Source organism: Delphinapterus leucas, chromosome 11 (assembly GCF_059928025.1).
Source record: "Delphinapterus leucas isolate spDelLeu-1000000601 "Yukka" chromosome 11, BTC_Dleu_Yukka2, whole genome shotgun sequence".
NCBI lineage: Eukaryota > Metazoa > Chordata > Mammalia > Artiodactyla > Monodontidae > Delphinapterus > Delphinapterus leucas.
The window spans coordinates 54,835,111-54,857,461 of NC_143139.1; the positions used below are offsets into that span (position 1 = coordinate 54,835,111).

The 22,351-nt window shown below is 39.2% G+C and overlaps 1 protein-coding gene across 6 annotated transcripts in view; it reads right to left on the reverse strand.

Moving 5' to 3' along the window:
• Positions 1-7,321: 7,321 nt before the first annotated feature.
• CPM (carboxypeptidase M) overlaps positions 7,322-22,351 on the reverse strand; it is a 96,973-nt gene continuing 81,943 nt past the window's right edge. For all 6 annotated transcript variants that reach the window (XM_022571578.3, XM_089920977.1, XM_089920981.1 and 3 more), the window contains 2 exons: positions 21,505-21,653; positions 7,322-19,248 (listed from right to left, as the gene is read on the reverse strand). In XM_022571578.3, coding sequence (XP_022427286.1) covers positions 19,006-19,248; positions 21,505-21,653 — 392 coding nt within the window. In that variant the 3' untranslated portion in view covers positions 7,322-19,005. The remainder of the gene's footprint in view (positions 19,249-21,504; positions 21,654-22,351) is intronic.

Below are 22,351 nucleotides of genomic sequence, written 5' to 3' on the forward strand. Positions count from 1 at the left end.
AACCTTGTGTTTCCTTATTAATTTTCGGTTTGGATCATCTGTGCATTGGTGTAAGTTGAGATGTTAAAGTCCCCCACTATTATTGTGTTACTGTCAATTTCCTGTTTTATAACTGTTAGCAGTTGCCTTATGTATTGAGGTGCACCTGTGTTGGGTGCATATATATTTAAATTGTTATATTTATGCAGTTTAAATTGCATATATATTTATATGTTAAATTGTTGATCCCTTGATCATTATGTAGTGTTCTTCCTTGTCTCTTGTAACATTCTTTATTTTAAAGTGTATTTTATCTGATACGAGTATTGCTACTGCAGCTTTCCTTTGATATCCATTTTCATTGAGTATCTTTTTCCATCCCCTCACTTTCAGTCTGTATGTGTCCCTAGGTCTAAAGTGGGTCTCTTGTAGACAGCATATAGATGGGTCTTGTTTTTGTATCCATTCAGCAAGCCTGGGTCTTTTGGTTGGAGCATTTAATCCATTTACGTTTAAGGTAATTATTGGTATGTATGTTCCTATGATCATTTTCTTAATTGTTTTGGGTTTGTTTTTGTAGGTACTTTTCTTCTCTTGTGTCTCCCACTTAGAGAAGTTCCTTTAGCATTTGTTGTCGAGCTGGTTTGGTGGTGCTGAATTCTCTTAGCTTTTGCTTGTCTGTAAAGCTTTTGCTTTCTCCATCGAATCTGAATGAGTAATCTTCGTTGTAGGTTCTTCCCTTTCAACACTTTAAATGTGTCATGCCACTCCCTTTTGGCTTGTAGAGTTTCTGCTGAGAAATCAGCTATTAACCTTATGGGAGTTTCCTTCTATGTTATTTGTCGTTTTTCCCTTGCTGCTTTCAATAATTTTTCTTTGTCTTTAACTTTTGCTGATTCGATTACTGTGTGTCTCAGTGTGTTTCTCCTTGGGTTTATCCTGTATGGGACTCTGCACTTCCTGGACTTGGGTGGCTTTTTCCTTTCCCATGTTAGGGAAGTTTTCGACTATAATCTCTTGAAATATTTTCTCAGGTCCTTTCTCTCTCTCTTCTCCTTCTGGGACCCCTATAATGTGAATGTTGTTGCTTTTAATGTTGTCCCAGAGGTCTCTTAGGCTGTCTTCATTTCTTTTCATTCTTTTTTTTTATTCTGTTCCACAGCAGTGAATTCCACCATTCTGTCTTCCAGGTCACTTATCCGTTCTTCTGCCTCAGTTGTTCTGCTATTGATTCCTTCTAGTGCAGTTTTCATTTTAGTTATTATATTGTTCATCTCTTTGTCCTTTAATTCTTCTAGGTCTTTGTTAAACATTCCTTGCATCTTCTCAATCTTTGCCTCCATTCTTTTTCCGAGGTCCTGGATCATCTTCACTATCATTCTGAATTATTTTTCTGGAAGGTTGCCTATCTCCACTTCATTTAATTGTTTTTCTGGGGGTTTATCTTTTTCCTTCATCTGGTACATAGCCCTCTGCCTTTTCATCTTGTCTATCTTTCTGTGAATGTCATTTTTGTTCCACAGGCTGCAGGATTGTAGTCCTTCTTTCTTCTGCTGTTTGCCGTCTTGTGGATGAAGCCGTCTAAGAGGCTTGTGTAGGTTTCCTGATGGGAGGGACTGGTGGTGGGTAGAGTTGGGTGTTGCTCTGGTGGGCAGAGCTCAGTAAAACTTTAATCTGCTTAACTGCTAATGGGTGGGGCTGGGTTCCCTCCCTGTTGGTGGTTTGGCCTGAGGTGACCCAACACTGGGGCCTCCTTGGGCTCTTTGGTGGGGCTAATGGCGGACTGTGGGATGGCCCACGCCACAGAGCACTTCCTAGAACTTCTGCTGCCAGTGTCCTTGTCCTCACGGTGAGACACAGCCACCCCCCGCCTCTGCAGGAGACCCTCCAACAGTAGCAGGCAGGTCTGGTTCAGTCTCCCCTGGGGTCACTGCTCCTTCCCCTGGGTTCTGATGCGCACACTACTTTGTGTGTGCCCTCCAAGAGTGGAGTCTCTGTTTTCCCCAGTCCTGTCGAAGTCCTGCAATCAAATCCCGCTATCCTTCAAAGTCTGATTCTCTAGGAATTCCTCCTCCCATTGCTGGACCCCCAGGTTGGGAAGCCTGATGTGGCGCTCAGAACCTTCACTCCAGTGGGTGGACCTCTGTGGTATAAGTATTCTCCAGTTTGTGAGTCACCCACCTGGCAGTTATGGGATTTGATTTTATTGTGATTGCACCCCTCCTACCATCTCATTGTGGCTTCTCCTTTGTCTTTGGATGTGGGGTGTCCTTTTTGGTGAGTTCTAGTGTCTTCCTGTTAATGATTGTGTAGCAGTTGGTTGTGATTCTGATGCTCTTGCAAGAGGGAATGAGAGCATGTCCTTCTTTGCCATCTTGAACCAGTCTCAATGTCCTATAGTTTCTAAGTACAGGTCTTTAACCTCCTTAGTTAGATTTATTCTAAGTATTTTATTTCTTTTGACACAATTATAAATGGGATTGTTTTCTTAATTTCTTTTTTTAATTGGAGAATAATTGCTTTACAATGTTGTGTTAGTTTCTGCTGTACAGTGAAGTGAATCTGCTATATGTATACATATATCCCCTCCCTCTTAGACCTCCCTCTGTACCCCCATCCCACCCATCTAGATCATCACAGAGCACCAAGATGAGCTCCCTTCTGTACAGCTGTACAGCAGGTATGTGTTTTACAGATACCCACTAGCTATCTATTTTACACATGGTAGTGTATTTATGTCAAACCTAATCTCCCAATTCATCCCACGCTCCCCTGCCCTCCCTGTGTCCACACATCCGTTCTCCATGTTTGCCTTTCTGTTCCTGCCCTGCAAATAGGTTCATCTGTATCATTTTTCTAGATTCCACATATATGCGTTAATATATGATATTTGTTTTTTGTAATACAGCAGGGTTTTATGATCTGTTTTATACATATTAGTGTATATATGTCAATCCCAATCTCTGAATTCATCCCACTCCCCTCCCCCCTGCTTTCCCCCCTTGGTGTCCATACGTTCTCTACACCTCTGTCACTCTTTCTGCCTTGCAAACCGGTTCATCTGTACCATTTTTCTAGATTCCACATATATGCGTTAACATGATATTTTGTGTTTCTCTTTCTGACTTACTTCACTCTGTGACAGACTCTAGGTCCATCCACATCTCTACAAATGACCCAATTTCATTTCTTTTTATGGCTGAGTAATATTCCATTTTATATATATATATATATATATATATATATATATATATATATATATACACCACATCTTTATCCATTCATCTGTTGATGGACACTTAGGTTGCTTCCATGTCCTGGCTATTGTAAGTAGTGCTGCAGTGAGCATTGGGGTACATGTGTCTTTTTGAATTATGGTTTTCTCTGGGTATATGCCCAGTAGTGGGATTGCTGGGTTGTATGGTAGTTCTATTTTTAGTTTTTTAAGGAACCTCAATACTGTTCTCCACAATGGCTGTATCAATTTACATTCCCACCAATAGTGCAAGAGGGCTCCCTTTTCTCTGCACCCTCTCCAGCATTTATTGTTTGTAGATTTTTTTGTTGATGGCCATTTTGACTGGTGTGAGGTGATACCTCATTGTAGTTTTGATTTGCATTTCTCTAACTTTTAGTGATGTTGAGCATCTGTAACCCATTAGATTTATCCTAAGTATTTTATTCCTTTCGTTGCAATTATAAATGGGATTGTTTTCTTAATTTCTCTTTCTGATTGTTCATTGTTACCATATAGAAATGCAGAAGATTTCTGTATATTAATTTTGTCTCCAGCAACTTTACCAAATTCATTGATGAGCTCTAGTAGTTTTTGGTGGTGTCTTGAGGATTTTCTTTTCTTTGGTGTGCCATGCGGCTTGTAGGATCTTAGTTCCCTGAGCAGGGATTGAACCCAGGACCCTGACAGTGAGAGCGCCGAGTCCGAACCACTGGACTGGCAGGGAATTCCCAGGAATTTCTATGTGTAGTATCATGTTATCTGTAAACTGTGACAGTTTTACTTCTTTCTTTGCAGTTTGGATTCCTTTTATTTCTTTTTCTTATCTGATTGCTGTGACTAGGACTTCCAATACTGTGATGAGTAAAAGTGACAAGAGTGGGCATCATTGTCTTGTTCCTATCTTAGAGGAGATGCTTTCGCCTTTTCACCATTGAGTATGACATTAGCTGTGGCCTTGTCATATATGGCCTTTATTATTTTGAGATATGTTCCCTCTATACCCACTTTGTTGAGAGTTTTTATCATAAATGGATATGTTGAATTTTGTCAAATTTTTCTACATCTCTTGAGATGATCATATGATTTTTTTTTCATCATTTTGTTAATGTGTATCACATTGATTAATTTGTGGATATTGTTCCATCCTTGCGTCCCTGGTATAAATCCCACTTGATCCTGGTGTATGATCCTTTCAATGAATTGTTGAATTCAGTTTGCTAATATTTTGTTGAGGATTTTTGCATCTGTGTTCATAAATGATATTGGCCTGCAACTTTCTTTTTTTGTGATATCTTTGTCTGGGTTTGGTAGCAGGATGATACTGGTCTCATAGAATGAGTTTGGAAGTGTTCCTTCCTCTGCAGTTTTTTGAATAGTTTGAGAAGAATAGGTGTTAACTCTTCTCTAAATGGTAGAATTCACCTGTGAAGCCATCTGGTCCTGGACTTCTGTATTTTGGGAGTTGTTTCATTACTGATTCAATTTTATTACTGGTAATTGGTCTATTCATAATTTCTATTTCTTCCTGGTTCATTCTGAGGACATTGTACTTTTCTAGGAATTTGTCATTTCTTTGAGGTTGTCCATTTTATTGGTGTATAATTATTTGTAGTAATCTTTTATGATCCTTTGTAATTCTGTGGTGTCAGTTGTAACTTCTTTTTCATTTCTGATTTTATTGATTTGGGCTCCCTTTTTTTTTTTCTTGTCAAGCCTGGTTTATCAATTTTGTTTCTGTTTTCAGAGAACTAGCTCTTAGTTTCATTAATCTTTTCTGTAGTTTTTTTAGTCTCTATTTCTTTTATTTCTGCTCTAATCTTTATGATTTCTTTCCCTCTACTAACTTTGGGTTTTATTTGTTCTTCCTTTTCTGGTTCCTTTAGGTGTAAGATTAGGTTGTTTATTTCAGGTTTTTTCTTCTTTCCTGAGGTAGGCTTGTGTCACTGTAAACTTTTCTTTTAGAACTGCTTTTGCTGCATCCCATAGGTTTTGGATTGTTGTGTTTTTGTTTTCATTTGTTTCCAGGTACTTTTAAATTTCTTTTTTGATATCTTCAGTGATCCGTTGGTTGTTTAGTAGCATATTGGTTAGCCTCACATTCACATTTAATGTGATTATTGATAGGTATGTACTTATTGCCATTTTGTTCATTGTTTTGGGGCTGTGTTTTTTGCAGTTTTTTTTATTATAGTTGATTGTGGTCAGAAAAGATGCTTGATATGATTTCAGTTTTGTTACATTTATGGAGACTTGTTTTGTGGCCTAGTATGTGATCTGTCCTGGAGCATATTCCTTGTGCATTTGAAAAGAATGTATTCTGTGGCTTTTGGATGAAATGTTCTGTATATATCTATTAAGTTCACGTGGTCTAATATGTCATTTAAGGCCTACCTAGTATTACTGTATTACTGTCAGTTTCTCCCTTTATGTCTGTTAATATTGCTTTATTTGTTTTTTTAAAAATAAATTTATTTACTTATTTATTTATTTTTGGCTGCATTGGGTCTTTTGTTGCTGCAGACGGGCTTTCTCTAATTGTGGCTGGTGGAGGCTACTCTTCGTTGCGGTGCGCAGGCTTCTCGCTGCGGTGTTCTCTGTTGCAGAGCACAGGCTTTAGGCGAGCGGGCTTCAGTAGTTTGTTTTTCTTTTTTTTTTTTGCGGTACGCAGGCCTCTCACTGTTGTGGCCTCTCCCGTTACGGAGCACAGGCTCTGGACACGCAGGCCCAGCAGCCATGGCTCATGGGCCCAGCCGCTCTGCAGCATGTGGGATCTTCCTGGACTGGGGCACGAACCCGTGTCCCCTGCATCAGCAGGCGGACCCTCAACCACTGCGCCACCAGGGAAGCCCGCTTCTGTAGTTTTTTTTTTTTTTTTTTTTTGAGGTACGCGGGCCTCTCACTGCTGTGGCCTCTCCCGTTGCAGAGCACAGGCCCTGGACGTGCGGGCCCAACGGCAATAGCTCACGAGCCCAGCCACTCCTCGGCATGTGGGATCCTCCTGGACCGGGGCATGAACCTGTGTCCCCTGCATCAGCAGGCGGACTCTCAACCACTGCACCACCAGGGAAGCCCCGCTTCAGTAGTTTTGACAGGCAGGCTCAGTAGTTGTGGCTCGTGGGCTCTAGAGTGCAGTCTCAGTAGTTGTGGTGCATGGGCTTAGTTGCTCCACGGCATGTGGGATCTTCCCGGAGAAGAGCGTGAACCCGTGTCACCTGCATTGGCAGGCAGATTCTTAACCACTGTGCCACCAGGGAAGTCCCTGCTTTATGTGTTTAGGTGCGCCTATGTTAGGGGCATTTATAACTGTTATGTGTCTTTTTCTTAGGTTTATCCCTTTATCATTATGTATTGTCCTTAGTCTCGTGTGACTATTTTCAAATCTATTCTGTCTGATGTAAGTACTGCTACCTCGTTTTTATTTTTGTTTTTTTAATTTCCATTTGCATGGAATACTTTTTTCCATCCCCTTACTTTCAGTTTGTATGTTCAGATCTGAAGTGAGTCTTTTGTAGGCAGCATATATATTGGTATTGTTTTTGTAGCTGTTCAGCCATTTTATGTGTTTTGATTGGAGCATTTAGTTCATCTACATTTAATGTGATTTTTGACAGGTATGTACTTATTGCCATTTTGTTAACTGCTTTGGGGTTGTTTTTAATAGTTGTTTTTGGTCCTTCTTTTGATCTCTTCCCTTGTGATTTGAAGACTTTCTTTAATGTTATGTTTGAATTCCTTTTTTCTGTGTGTTTATATTATAGGTTTTTGGTTTCTAGTTACCTTGAGGTATCTATATCTGTGTGCCTGTCTATCTACCTACCTATCTATGATTATTTTAAGTTGCTGATCTCTTAAGTTCAAATGCATTTCAACAATCCTGCATTTTTACTAATCATCCCCCCCATGTTAACTGTTTTTGACATCACATTTTACATCTTTTTTTTGTGTGTATCCCCTCACTACTTATTGTGGTTATAGAGTTTTACTACTTTTGTCTTTTAACCTTCTTACTAGCTTTGTACATAGTTGACTGACTACCTTTACTGTATATTTGTCTTTACCAATGAGATTTTTCCTTTTGTAATTTCCATTTTTCTAGTTGTGGCATTTCTTTTTTCTTTTTTCCACTTAGGAAGTCCCTTTAACATTTCTTGTAAAGCTGGTTTGCTGGTGCTGAACTCTTTTAGCTTTTGCTTGTCTGTTAAATTTTTGATCTCACCCTCAAGTTGAAAGCCTTGCCTGGTAGAGTATTTTTTGTTGTAGGTTTTTCCCTTTCATCACTTTAAGTATATTGTGCCACTCCCTTCTGACCTGCAGTTTCTACTGAAAAGTCAGCTTATAGCCTTATGGGAATTCCCTTGTACATAAGTAGTTGCTTTTCCTTTGCTGCCTTTAATATTCTCTCTTTATCTTTAATTTTTAAAAATATTTATCATTTATTCATTTATTTTGGCTGCACTGACTCTTAGTTGTGGCATGTGGGATCTTATTATTATTTTCTTTTTTAGTTGTTCCATGTGGACTTCTTAGTTGCAGCATGTGGACTTTCAATTGTGGCATGCAGATTCTTAGTTGTGGCATGCATATGGGACCTAGTTCCCCGAACAGGGATTGAACCCGGGCCTCCTGCACTGGGAGTGTGCAGTCTTACCTACTGGACCACCAGGGAAGTCCTGCCATTCAGTTTTTGTCTTGGTGTGGTCCTCTGGGTTGATCCTATATGGGACTCTCTGGGCTTCCTGGACCTGGATGTCTGTTTTCTTTCCCAGGTTAGGGAAGATTTTAGCTATTATGTCCTCATATATATTCTCTGCCCCTTTCTCTCTTCTCCTTCTGAGACTCCTATAATGTGAATGTTGGTATACTAGATGTCCCTCAGGTCTCTTAAACGCCTCATTTTCTTTTTTTTTTTTTTAATTGTAGTATAGTTGATGTACAATATAAATTTCAGGTATAAAACAGTGATTCACAATTTTCAAAGATTATACCCCATTTATAGTTACAAAATATTAGCTATATTCCCTGTGCTGCACAATATATCCTTGTAGCTTATTTATTTTATACATAGTAGTTTGTACCTGTTAATCTTCTACCCCTGTCTTGCCCCTCCCCTCTTCCTTCTCCCCTCTCCCCATTGGTAAACACTAGCTTGTTTCTATTTGTAAGTCTGTTTCTTTTTGTTACATTCACAAGTTTTTTTTATTTTTCAGATTATACACATAAGTGATATCATACATTATTTGGCTTTCTCTGACTTATTTCACTAAACATAACACCCTTCAAGTCCATCCATGTTTCAAATGGCAAAATTCCATTCTCTTTTATGGCTGAGTAGTATTCCATTGTATATATACCACATCTTAGTTATCCATTTGTCTGTTGATGGGCACTTAGGTTGCTTCCATATCTTGGCTATTGTAAATAATGCTGCTATGAACATTGGGATTGTCCTAATTTCTTTTTATTTGTTTGCTTGTCTGTTTGCTTTTTCTGTTCAGCTCCAGTGTTTCCCACTACTCTGTCTTCTAGCTTGTGGATCCATTCCTCTGTACCATCTAATCTACTGTTGATTCTTTCTAGTGTATTTTTCATTTCAGTTATTGTATTCTTCATCTCTGTTAGGCTCTTCTTTATATTTTCTAACTCTTCGTTAAAACTGTATAACTTTTTGCTCTGTTCACCCATAGAACTTTATCTAAAGTTCTGAACATCATTATGATCATTACCTGGTGACTAGGGCCAGGGGTGCTCTAAGGGTGCCCCCTATTTGGGCTTCTTGAACCCTTCTGTTGTGGTGGGCTGATTACTATGGGCCATCTGGTGGGTGTGGCTGGCCCTGTTCTGGTTGGTTTCCAAGCCCTGCCTTGTGCAGAGGCTGCCATCTGCTGGTGGGTAGGGCTGGATTACAAGGTTGCTGGCTATGGGGCCCTGGGGGATCCTGGGCTCCAGCTAATCCACTAGTGAGTGGAGCCAGGTACTAGAGTGGATGGTTATGGATGGAGGTGGGGGAGTGTGTCCTGGATCTAATGTTGGCTTGCTGGTAGGTGGAGCCAGTTCCTGACACAGCTGGCTGCTGGGTCTGAGGTGTCCCAAAGCCGGTGTTGGCCCACTGGTGAATGGGGCTGGAGCCTGGGGCAGCTGGCTAATGGGTCCAAAGGGTCTTGGAGCTGGTGTCTGCCTGCTGGTGGGTGGGATTGGGGCCTGGGGGTTTCTGGGGCTGGTGTTGGCCTGCGGGTAGACAGTGCTGGAGCTAGTGCTAGCTCACTGGTGGGCAGAACTGCATTCCCAGGTCTCCGGCTGCAGGGCCCTAAGGGTCCTAGAGCTGGTGTCCTGCTGGTAGGTGGGGCTGGATCCTGGACCAGCTGGCTGAGGGTCCCAAGGTGTCCCAGAGCTGATTTTGGCCTGCTCTTGGGCAGGACCAGGGCCCAAAGGGTCTTGTGACTGGTGCAGGCCTACTGGTGGATGGGCTGGGTCCTGATACTGTAGGCTGCAGGGCTGAAGTGGTCCTGGGGCTGGTGTCCACCTCATGGTGGGCAGGGCCAAGGCCCAGGGTGTCCTGGGGCTAGTGCTGGCTCACTGGTTGGCAGATCCAGGTCCTGGGGTCTTTAGCTGCAGTGTCCTGGGGGTCCTGGAGTTGGTGTTTTGGCCTGGTGGTGGGTAGGGCTGGTGCCCATGGGATCCCGGGACTGGTGTCTACCCACTGGTGGGTGAGCCTGGTCCTGTGGCTAGTGCCAGCCCATTGGTAGGCAGGGTCAGGGTCTGAGGCCTCTGGTAGGCAGAGCCAGGTCCTGGGTTGACTGTGGGCTCAGGGGATCTTAAGGCGGCAGGCCTCATGGTGGGTGGGGCTGTCTCTCCACCTGGTTGGTTGCTTGGGCTGAGGCATCCCAGTACTGATAACCACGGGCTGGTGGGAGGGGCTGGATCCCAAGGCCAATAAGCTAGAGCAAGGACTCCAAAATGGCACTTGCCAGCAGTGTTCATGTGGTAGAGCAAACTCCCAAAGATGGTTGCTGCCAGTGTCTATGTCCCCAGGGTGAGCTGCAGTTGCCTCCTACCTCTCCAGGAGACTCCAAGATCAGATGGTGAGACTGATGCTCCTTTCAAATTACTGCTTATACTCTGGGTCCTGGAGGATGTGAGAGTTTGTGTGCACCTTTATCAGTGGTGTCTCTATTTCCCACAGTCCTCTGGCTCTCCCAAAAGTAAGCCCTGCTGGCCTTTAAAGTCAGACATTCTAGGGGCTCATCCTCTTGGTGCAGGACTCCCCGGGCTGGGGAGCCCAATGTGGGGCTGACCACTCGCTCCTTGGTGGGTGACACACCCGTGGTATGGATTTTGACTATACTACGTCACCACCCCTCTTACCCTGCTCATTGTGGTTCCTTCTTTATATCTTCGGTTGAAGATCTTTTCTGCTAGTCTTCCAGTTTTTCTCATCAATAGTTTCCCTGTTGTAATTTTGGTGTGCCCATGGGAGGAGGTGTGCTCAGGGTTTTCCCTTTTCTGCCATCTTGGCCACATTTCTCCCCCATTATAATTAGTTTTGTTAAAATAAAAATTATATTTGAATATCACCTATTTGGATAATCAAAGGCAGTAGTCTGAATATGCTGCTTTTTCTTTGGAAGGGCCATGCCTGCCCACTTTGGAAGTACACATATATGGGCAGTTGGGAGCCTCTAAGGCATCGAATAAGACCAACATGAGAGAATGATGTTACAATTTAGTAGGGCCACGAAATGCTGTTGTCTCCCTATCCTGTTCACTTGTGTTACCATATGGCAGCCTGGCTTAAGTGGTTTCTCAACACGTGATAGTTCTGAACAGTCTGGAAGGGATGTAGCTAGTGCATGGATGGGACTAGAGTTAGCTACCCTGTCACTTGTCAGCATGAAAAACCCTATCGTAATTGCCTGTAACTTCTCTGTGTCATCTATGAAACTAAATTCCATGAAGCCAAGACCATCTTCTTGATTGTGATACACATACAGGTGCTCAATAAGAGTTTATTGAATGAATCGAAGCACTGGGACTTGAGTCTTGAAGCTGGCTTTAAAAGCAGGAGATTGTGGGTCCCAAAGCTAAACCAGGGTTAGTTGTTGGCATAATTTAGATTTCTAATTTTAATAAATGTTTTAAAGGTACTGATTAGTGTTTAGGTCTGTAGGCTGATGACAATAACTGCAAGTAGTCATTCATTGTATTGTGAAAAGTTGGTAGTTGCATTTTCTGGTTATGTGGATTCTGAATTGGGTTTTGATTTAGTATTTATAAAAAATTATTTCTTAATAATTATTTCTTTTAAAAGTACCAGTTGTTTAAAAGTTTGTAGCCATATTGTCTATCGTGCAGCCAGCTTTCAATTAGATATGATAGGGAATTTTTGACATTTACAAATACTGCTTTAAAAAGATAATTATCTGAAAGCACCAGCACATTTAGAAGGTGCTCAGAAATGTTTAATTATAATAACAAATTGTAAAATGAACTGTTAACAGGAACTAGCAAAAAGCAACAGAAAATAGAACAAGGGCATTGTGAAGTGACAAGCAGTTGGGAGACTCCACGTGTGTTTAGTAATTTACTAGCAGGTAATGTATTTGAAATTATATATTAAAATATTGTTAGAATATTATTTTGGATAAGAGAACCATAATTGATTGTTTTTAGGAGGGTGGTGATCCTAAAACATACTTGAATTCTTATCACTCTTCTAAAACATTCCTATTTAAAAAAATTGATAGACATTGCCTCTCTCTCTCTCTCTCTCTCTCTCTCTCTTTTTTTTTTTGCCGCGGCTTGCGGGATCTTAGTTCCCTGACCAGGGATGAAACCCGGGCCCATGGCAGTGAAAGCATTGAGTCCTAACCACTGGACTACCAGGGAATTCCCAACATTGCCCTCTCATCCTTTCAGTCCTATACATCTGCCTTCAGAATACAACTATTTATGTGTTCACCCAACAACTTGAAGTCAGCTTATCAAAATATCTTTCATATTCAAAATTGCAACTTTTTCAAAACATTTTTTGTTACTGTCATGTTAGGTGAATTTCATTTATTTCTCAGTTAAGTTTTAGTATTTTTATGTGCTTATTTTTGGTCCACACCTTTCCAGGCAATACCCTGTATTAGGCCTTCTTCCAAGATCACAGTAACATCTGCCTAAATTGACTTCACCTTTTTTTTTTTGGTTCATTTATAGATAATTTACAGATATCTTCATGTTGCTTCCCTGATTTAAATATTTTTAAAAAAACCTTCAATAATTTCACTGCTTGTTGGACATTATCTCAGATGTTTGCCTGATCATTTTACTTTTACAGCTGTCTGTGGAACAGGTGCTTTCTTTTCACCACTCTCTTCTCTCATCTTTCTTGCTGCAACAAAGGTCATAGGCCTCCTGAGTCTCTCAAGACTTTTAATTTTCATCCTAGTGGACTGGGACAGGCTAAATTCAAAATAGCAGATCTGGTACTTACCTGCTTAGTGGCCTTAGAATTAGAGACAATAAATGCATAGAGCCTGGAGTCTGGCGGGTGGGAAGGACCAGAAGTCGTTTAATATCCTTCTTGCATCCATTCATGACCATAAACCCACTGAGCTAGACTTGAATTCACCCCGCCCTTTTTTTTCCCACGTTGCCTGGTACTCTGTTCACACTTAAATTCACTGCCTTGCTGCTTTGTATCTTTCAATAGCAGATTGTAACATCCTTTTGTGTTGTCTTATTCCCCCAGGTGCCTCATATAATGCATTGTGTGCACAGTAGGCATTCAGTAAAGGATGTTGCTTGGCAAGGAAATCAGCTGTGCAGTTTTCTCTAATTTACAAGAGGACAAGACAGTTGTAAGAATCATCCTGAAAAAATGTCCATGCAATAAATTACTTAAATGGCAAAAGAGAAACATTTTAAGGAAAGAGTGGTCTTTAAAAGTTGATATGGTATCAGACTTGTAATAGAATTGGGAAAGCTTTTCTTAAAAACAGAACAGCCCTCTGTATTTTAAAAAAATACTTTTTTTTCACCTTTTCTCACAATCGTTCATTTTTCTTTTTTAAGAGGCATGTGAGACCAGGTCTCTGTAGTTAAGCACTTTAACCACCAGGTGGAAGCACCGCATTGGGAGTTCTCGGAAGGCAACCGTCAGCTCCTAACTACTGGTAGGTAGATTCCTAACAGTAAGTACAGAATACTCCTGGAAGACAGATTGCTGGGCTAGAAAGCAAAGAAAGAATGGGAGTTGTTACACATTTTGGTCCTGAAATCCTTCACTATTCACCCTTCAGGGCTTCATGAGACAAACACTGTGTAAAAATGCTATATGTTAGTGTTGAAGAACATGTTCTTGATCAATTAGGGAAAAGTTTAAGTGAGCTAAGTTTATAAACTATTATTTCAAGATCTGGAAATTTCAATGAATATGTAAGAAGGTGTAGCAATTGTGTACGCTGGTGCAGGCGGACTCTCAACCACTGCGCCACCAGGGAAGCCCTGAGGTTTCATTTTTTAAATCAGTTGCTTTTCTTTCATTCTAAAAGTAGTTAGTAGAAAATTTCAAAAATGAAGTAGGAAAAAACGAAAACATACTACCAACCAAAAAGCTGACTAATCCTTTTTACAGTTTATCTTCTTTTACTTTTTGCCCCTCTATGTTAATAGTTTAAAATTTAGTTCATTTGTACTTTGCTTTGGACGGTGGCATAGGGAGTAATAAACACTATAAGGAGCTGCAAATTTAAGGATCAACGTCTAGGGACTTCCCTGGCGGTCCAGTGGTTAAGACTCCGCGCTTCCACTGCAGGGGGTGTGAATTCGATCCCTGGCTGGGGAATGAAGATCCCATATGCCGCGCGGTACGGCCAAAAAATTAAAAAAAAAAAAAAAGTATCAAAGTCTAGCTAAGATATACCAGGAAACTCCTGCTAAAGGCGGTCCTATATAATGAATTTTCTTTTGAAAATAGAAAAACTGGCCCCAATTCATCTTCAAAATTGAGACATTTGTCACTTTTTAGAAATTGGTACCTGTAAATTAGTTCCTACTCAGTCTTGGCTTATTTAAACTATTATTTGTTTAGCATGTTTCAGGGGGCAGACATACACTTAAGCCCAACCTCTCTGTCCTATGACTAGAAATTCGATGTTAAGAGGTTGCATCGATGAAGGGATGAGGGTTAGGGCTGTTAGTTATCCAACTCCTAGAAGAGGCAAATTTTTTATTATTCTGTGTTTCAAAAGCACTTTGAAATCAATAAAATATTATTCAAGACAAAAGACCCCTCCCTATATACCAGCATTTCCCAAAATTTCTAGATATATAAGTTCAAAGAGATGGTACTAGGCTAAATTATTTAAGAAAATGGTTCCATGGTTGAGTCTGTTTGGGGAATCCATTTCTTTCCTGCTTGATTTCTCAGACCCTTTACAGTAGTGTGCGCTGGGAATTTTCCAAAGATTTTGTGTGTGTGTGTGTTTGTGGTATGTGTTTTTTGTGTGTTTGTTTTTTGTGCCAGTAGGCACACTTTTCATCCATTATCTCCCCCATGGCACAAAGTAATTTGGATAGGTATATATCATATAAACTGTTCTGGAAGGACTCTCTGGGCTTTGAAGAATTATTGCAATATTATTGCCTCATAAAAGGTCATTAGATTTGGTCTTTATTTGATGGCAATCAGTTCTCTCTGGTATGTGGACTTTGTACCCTGGTGTAAGTATTTGTTTTCAAAGTAATGTAATGGAAAGAAACAGCATTTGTTGTTTACAGGAATATTCTTTATTGAGATAATCAGAAATATTCTGATTTTACTGAATTCAGAGGTAGTCTTGGCCCCTGCCCCATAACACTTTTTAGTCTTAGACAATTTGTGCATTTTAAGTTTTTAATTATAGTACAAAAGAAAGTCACTGAGAAAACTTATAAAATCAGCTTATGCAATATTTATAAAAGGCTATGGAGTAGTTCATATGCTGAAGTATGAGAAAATGGTTTGTGAGCAATACAGTACAATATCTGCTTATCAGTGATACAATGTAAAGTCTGTAATGAAGTTAGACTGTTTCCCCAAATTTCTACGTTAGGTGCTGTGAACTTTTTTTCACTTTAATCATCATAATTTTCTCCCCTTCCCGCCAATCTAAATCTGTCATGACATAGGCATCAACTGTATTGTCACCGTGTAGAATAAGAACCAAATTTCTCAATAAGCAACTTCCTCTGTCACAGTGAGACAATATGCTATGCTCATTTTTCTAGATTCCCTAGGAAAAGATATTTTTAATCCAGTGACAGATATTTTTACTTTCTAAAGGTAGAGCTAACCTCTCATACCATTTTAAGAAATATTACAAATGCAAATTTGCTTCTAGAACAAAAATGTTGATTTCTTAGACTTTCAGAAATATTTGAGAAGAGGCTTTTTAACATTTCTGATACATCCAACAGCTCAAGTCTGTGATAAATTAAGCACCAAAGTCAACACTGATAGTACCTGCAGAGACTTAACATTTCTCTAAAATACTCCCCACCATTTAAATTCATTCATGTTAACATTTATTATAATTTGAGAAGGTACGTGGGTAAAAGCTGTGTTAAAAGCTGTGTTATTTCATGAACATTTCCTTAAATATTATTAAATGGTCATTCTAGCTAGCCACTGTTTCAGCTTTCAGACCAATTCTCTTTATTGGTCTCTAATAAGTTATACTGCCTTCAAAATATTTATGCCTCTTGAGTGTTAATTATCCTTCCTCCACCTGGGCAGGTACCCAAAACTGGCACCAGAGTGTGGCATCTTACACCGCTGCTACTGATAATCATAGAATCACAGTCAAGCAGAGACCTTCATTTTACAGGTAAGGAAACTGAACTGTGGTGGGTTGAATCACAGGGCTCCTGCCTCCTAATTATCATTCTATTATACATGCTATCTTCTTTTCGCCTATCTTGAAAATCTTTTACTATGTTGGTTTCTCTATAAAAGGAATTACACCTGAACTTAGAACCCGGGGAGCATAATCAACAGCCTAAGAGGGTGGAGAACAGTAGGAAAGGTGTTGGGGATCTGGTCTCACTGTAGTCAGAATTCCATGGTCGTTTTTTCTCTTGAGCACGTCACTTGATGAGTGGAGGGTATAGCTGGGATTCTACCGTACTAAATCCTTGCAGCAAACTTCACTTTCAAGCACAGAGCTGTTGCTGCAAAATACACCCCAAACCTGCTCTGAACTAAATTCAGGTTTGGTTTATATTTGGTTTGGAAATTTTCTAAATTGTTTTGCTTGTCTCTAAATGGTTTTGCGTCTGATTCTGATAAAATTTCTGATTTTAAAAGCATTATTTCCTTCAGAAATTTACATTAAGGCTCATGAACCAAATCAGATTTTGGTTCATGTCCCTTCAGAATTGCTATCTTAGAAAAGGAAAAGTTAGAACTCAGAATGCCTGACTGAAAATTGTTTAGGACTTGATATAGTAAATCAAGTTGAGTTTTGTATACTTTTATCTGTAATATTAGCAAAATCATTTTCTGCAATATTATATTAATATATACTTTGAAGTATATAATAAATTACCACTTATTTAAATAAAAATGATCAAGATATTTAGGTTATTACCAGATTTAAAAGAGGTCTACAAATATTGCTGATATTAACATGTATGATTTTGTGCATGTAGAATAAACTGGCATAGGAATAGCTCCTAAATGCCCATGTATCTCCCTTTCATTTGTGGGTCTCAAGCAGGTACCAAGCCCAGTACAGTTTCTGTTTCCAGACCCTATAGGACTTTCAATTTAAAATAAGAGCCAAGGCAACTCACTTTCATGAGCGATACACAGCACTCAGAAACCTGCTCCCCAGAGTTGCTGGTCTGCTGTTTGATACCCCCACCTCCCCTAATTCTTGCATATAATGTTTTAAGAGCAGCAGTTTGCTGGAGCACTTGGTTCATTCATTCAGGTCTCACCATGTGATAGGGTTTAGAATAAGTTTTTCAAACAAATTAAATTGACCCTGGTCTCAGAGACCTCACACTCTGCCAGAGAAAATCACTCATGGAAATAGAAGAGCATAATGCAGTGTTATAAATCCCACAACAGAGGTAACCTGTTTAATTTGTGGAGCAAAGAGGCTGGGAGGGGGTGAAACTGAGTGGAATGGGACAATGGTCAGCAAAGGTTTCCCAGAGGAGTTGATACCTGAACTGTTGTTGTTGTTTTTTTAAGGGAATCATCATTGATCTTTATATTTTACTTGTTTACTCTTTAACAGACTAGTCTTTGTTTCTGTTGGAGTTTCACCTAAGTAAGATATGTAATTTACACAGCATGTATGCCTTGGAGCCTTCACTTTCTAGAGTACATTATTATGAAGCACCTAATGAAGCATTATTTTAATATTTAATAGTCATTATCCTCTTTTTTTATTGTGTTATAATATACATAACATAAAATTTACAATTTTAACCAGTTTTGAGTATACAATTCAGTGGCATTAAATGTTGTACAACCATCATCACTATCTATTTCCAGAACTTTCTCATCATGACAAACAGAAACTCTGTACCCATTAAACAACCTGAACTGGGTTTTAAAGGAGGAGTGGGAAAGAAAATGTAGTGGGTCAGAATGTCATTGCAGACACAGGGGACACACAGCGTGTTATGTGTGTAGGAACTACAAGCAGTTGATTGCTGATTTTTGTTTTAAATAGACCCCTTTCCCCAGTGCTGTGTGGAGGTTGGATTTGAAGAGGAGAAAGCTGGAAGCAAGAGACCAGTAGAGTTGTTGCCGTGGTACAGGTGAGCTATGATGGCCTAAACCTGGTGGTGTTAGTAGCCATGAAGAGAGGGTAGAATCAATCAACACATACAAATAACATCAATCTTTAGTGACTGACTGGATAGATGGGATGGAGGAGGAGGAGGAGGTATCAAGGGTGACTCCCAGGTTTCTAGTTTGGTGCTATCAGTAACTGAGACAGAATGCAGGAGGAAGAGCAGCTCTGGGGAGAGAAGTATGTTCAATTTTTCAACATGATGAGTTTGAGGTATCTATGGGTCACATCCAGGTAGATGTGTCCAGTGGGCAGTCAGACCTGAGTCTGAAGCTCAGGCATTTGGAGGTCATCAGCATAAGAGAAGACTGTGGCATCTGGTTGCAGAAAGGCAGGGACCCTTACCTTAATTGACCTATTATTTTGGGGCTCAGTAGACAAATTTGTCATCCCATCAGGCCCATATTTTCTTGGGCCACTGAGACGTGGTTGCCTGTTTTCTCTCATATTTCCTTAGAACGTTGGCAAAACTTAGTATTCCCAGTCCTATCATCATTTTTCCCTGCACTGAGAATTATACATGGCACTATCTCTTCACATATAGTACACATGGCAAGGTCTTGTATATAGTAGGTGATCAATAAATGTTCATCTTCATTGCTTATATTCAAATGGCTCTCTGTATACAAAATTACCTCCTTTTTTTCTTGCAGGAACTTCTTTCATGCTTCTCAAGTTTAACTTCTTACAAATTTCTAAGACTACTTCAAGATTAAGTGTAAGTGAGCAGTACTTGATGGGTAGGTGTCTTCCATCATTAAGACTAAATCATTCCTTTCATTATCACCATATTGCTTGTTGCAGGATTTGGAAACAAACATTTCTCTTCTTAGGGAAGGACCGTGGAGTTTATCCAGTCAAGGTCCCACAGAGGGAGTTAGAGTTGCAGTAACCTGGCGTGAGTAAGCCCTGATTCCGGGTGGTGATGGGGGTTGAGTTTCACATTCTGCTTTATTTGAACAATATGTGAAAAAGAGTCACTAAAAATAAGAACAGACTGGGCTTTGTTGCAGCTGAGTGGCCTTGCAAATCTCTGTAAAGAGGAATTATAGGACATAAAGGATCTGATTCTGGGATATGATCCAATTGTCCTGTGAATGGAAGTAAAATATCCTTTTTAAGAGCACTGAAGTTCTGGGATTTTGGGGGAATAGTCACCTCTGTGAGATGTGAATTGTGTCCAGGGACTGTAACCTGAGAGGAAACAAGAAAGTTATCTGAGTGATTTCAGATGTTTTGTGGTGCCAACAGTGAAAAACACTGATATCCACCACTAAAATGCAGCCTTTATGAAACACACGTAACAACCTGCCAGGTCTCCCCAGGCTAGAAACAGCTTCAGTCCTGCTCGGTGAATGAGTTACCAAGTGCCTACTGATACGGACCGCAGTTGTTAATGCTGTTGCTGAGAATTACAAAGTGAAATAAAGACAGTTCCTTTATCTGAAGATGTAAGTCAGAAGCAATAGACTGATTTCTGTCCCCATCGTTTTCATGGAGCGCAAAGGTAAAGAGTTGACTGTTTATCTTTGTCTCAAGTCTGTACTTAATATCCTGATTCTGTGTCAAGATTATTTATAAGTGGAATTTTTTTCTCAATTTATTCCATTTTCCTTGCAGCTGATCTAAGTGTATATATAAGTTATTGCTTCTTTAAAAAGCTTTGATTTTACCTGGTTTTGTCCATGAGTCTGAATCTTCAGCTAGATTTATCTTTTTGGTGGAGGAAATGATCAGGAAAATAATGACAAATACTAAACTAACTAAAGACTATTGCTACTGAGAAATGCTTTTATTATATATGGTAGAGAGGGAAAAGAATAACATTTACGTAATCACGAATTGGCATGTATTTTAGCCATTCATTTCAGCTTCCAGAGTCTTTCTTACCTTCTGTTTTTGTCCTAGAGCTAGTAACTAAAGCCAACTTGTGCTGAGTTAGTCTAATTGGAAATGAACAATTCATAACTTTATTCTATAAATATGTGGCTTTTTAAAATTTTTTATTGGAGTATAGTTAATTTACAAATTGTTAGTTTCAGGTGCATAGCAAAGTGAATCTGTTATACATATATCCAAGATGTGGCTTATTTATGGGATTGCATAAAAACAGTTTGTTGATAGATTCACTATAAGGAAAACCCTTTTTTTTCACAGAATGAAAATGTCACAGTAAATAACAGGAAAATAAAGGGTCTTTTAGGGCAAAGATTCATAGTGAGTTGAGGTCTTCCCAGTTCTATTCATGTCCTCGGTAGGAGGAAAGATACTCAAGAAAAGCATGAGCCCCTCACTCAAAGTGCTGAGTACTTTGGTGATAACCTATGGAGCAGGGGTTTTTAATCCTAGAGTTTTATGAACTGAAAACCATGCCCTTTATTATGTCCTAAAGATGAAACAACTACAAAGCCAGTTTTTATTACAGAATAGATGACTACCTTCTCTCAGGAGTAGCTCTATACGGAATGACTACTATGGCTGGCGTTAGACCCACTAAGCAAACTAGATGAATCTTGACATTCTTAAAGTCACATCAAAGAGGAAGAGTCATAATCTGGCCAAATAAATCAGATACTTACTCATTTAGTTCATTCACATAAACTCACTCAGCCTCAAACTAGTCCTTAGAGGAAGAAAAGCCTTAGAAAACATGCATCTAAATAAAATTAAAATCTGGAATTTTACTTGCATTGATTGGAAAACTCAACATCGTTTGCTTATGAGCGGGCTGCAAAATATGTATCACTTAATATAGTGGTAAACTTTGTGGATCAAATTTTATTTGTAGTGAATTCTAAGGAACTTGTGTCGCAATCAATTTTTAATAGAAGTTATGGGTCACGGAACAGATGTTAAACTGGTATTCCATGAAGCTTGGAAGAACTGTGGCCATATTGTATTTTTGTGTTTTTAAATTTTTATTGGAATATAGTTGCTTTACAATGTTGTGTTAGTTTCTGCTGTACAGCAAAATGAATCAGCTCTATGTATGTATATATCCCCTCCTTTTTGGATTTCCTTCCCATTTAGGACACCACAGAGCATTGAGTAGAGTTCCCTGTGCTATACAGTAGGTTCTTACTAGTTATCTATGTTATACATAGTAGTGTATATATGTTAATCCCAATCTCCCAGTTCATCCCACCACCCCAGATTGTTTATTTATTCTTATTAATAAGGTTTGTTCCATTTTTTATCATAAAAGGTACCACCCGAAATGGGATTTGGCTTCTATTTGAAAAATTGCCAGTTGGGGAAAAAACATGATTTTCTGAGTTTCTTCCTATTTTTGCCACCTCACCGACTCCCCGCTAAATGCAAGTTGGCCTTTTATTCTGTCCTGATGTATCTACTTTTGGACTTCCAGACTTATTTTAGATCCTTTCTAGGTAAGTAAGTATTGTGAGTTCTATAATATTTTAATAACAATAGTTAGCATTGTATACTTACCTCTATTACATAGAACCCAGGCAAGAGAAGGAGGTAATACTCTCCAAATTTGTTGGTTCTATAGGGGCAGACATGTTTTCTGTCTTGAACTTCTACAGTTACATTGGGTAATGGAGTCCCATTCTGATCAAAAATTTGACCCTTTACACCTGCAAGACAAAAAGAATTAAATGTTAATGCCACATTTTATGGCATATGAAAAAAAATTCTTGTAATTATTTAAGAAAAATGTGCCCAATATTTATTAGCTGTTTTGAGTTAATTGAGTGTTTCAGAAGGGATGGTAAACTTTAAAAAAAATTGAGATATAATAAAAATATAACATATTAGTTTCAGGTGTACAACATAATGATTTAATATATGTATTGTGTAACAGTCACCACAATATGCCCAGTTAACATACACATTTTTTTTCTTGTGACGAAAACTTTTAAGATTTACTCTTAGCTAATTTCAAATATACAATACAGTATTTAACTATATTTACCATGCTGTACATTACATCCCCAGGACTTATTTATTTTATAACTGGAAGTTTGTACTTTTTGACTGCCTTCACCTATTTTTCCCCACCCCCTGCCTCTGGCAACTACCAATCCATTCTCTATATCATGAGTTGTTTTTTTTTTTAAAGATTCCACATATAAGTGACATCATAAGCTATTTGTCTTTCTCTGATTTATTGATATTTCACTTAGTATAATGCCCTCAGTGTCTGTCCATATTGTCACAAATGGTATAATGCCCTCAGTGTCTGTCCATATTGTCACAAATGGCAAGATTTCTTCTTATGGCAGAATAGTATTCCATTGTATAAATATACCACATTTTCTTTATTCATCCATCC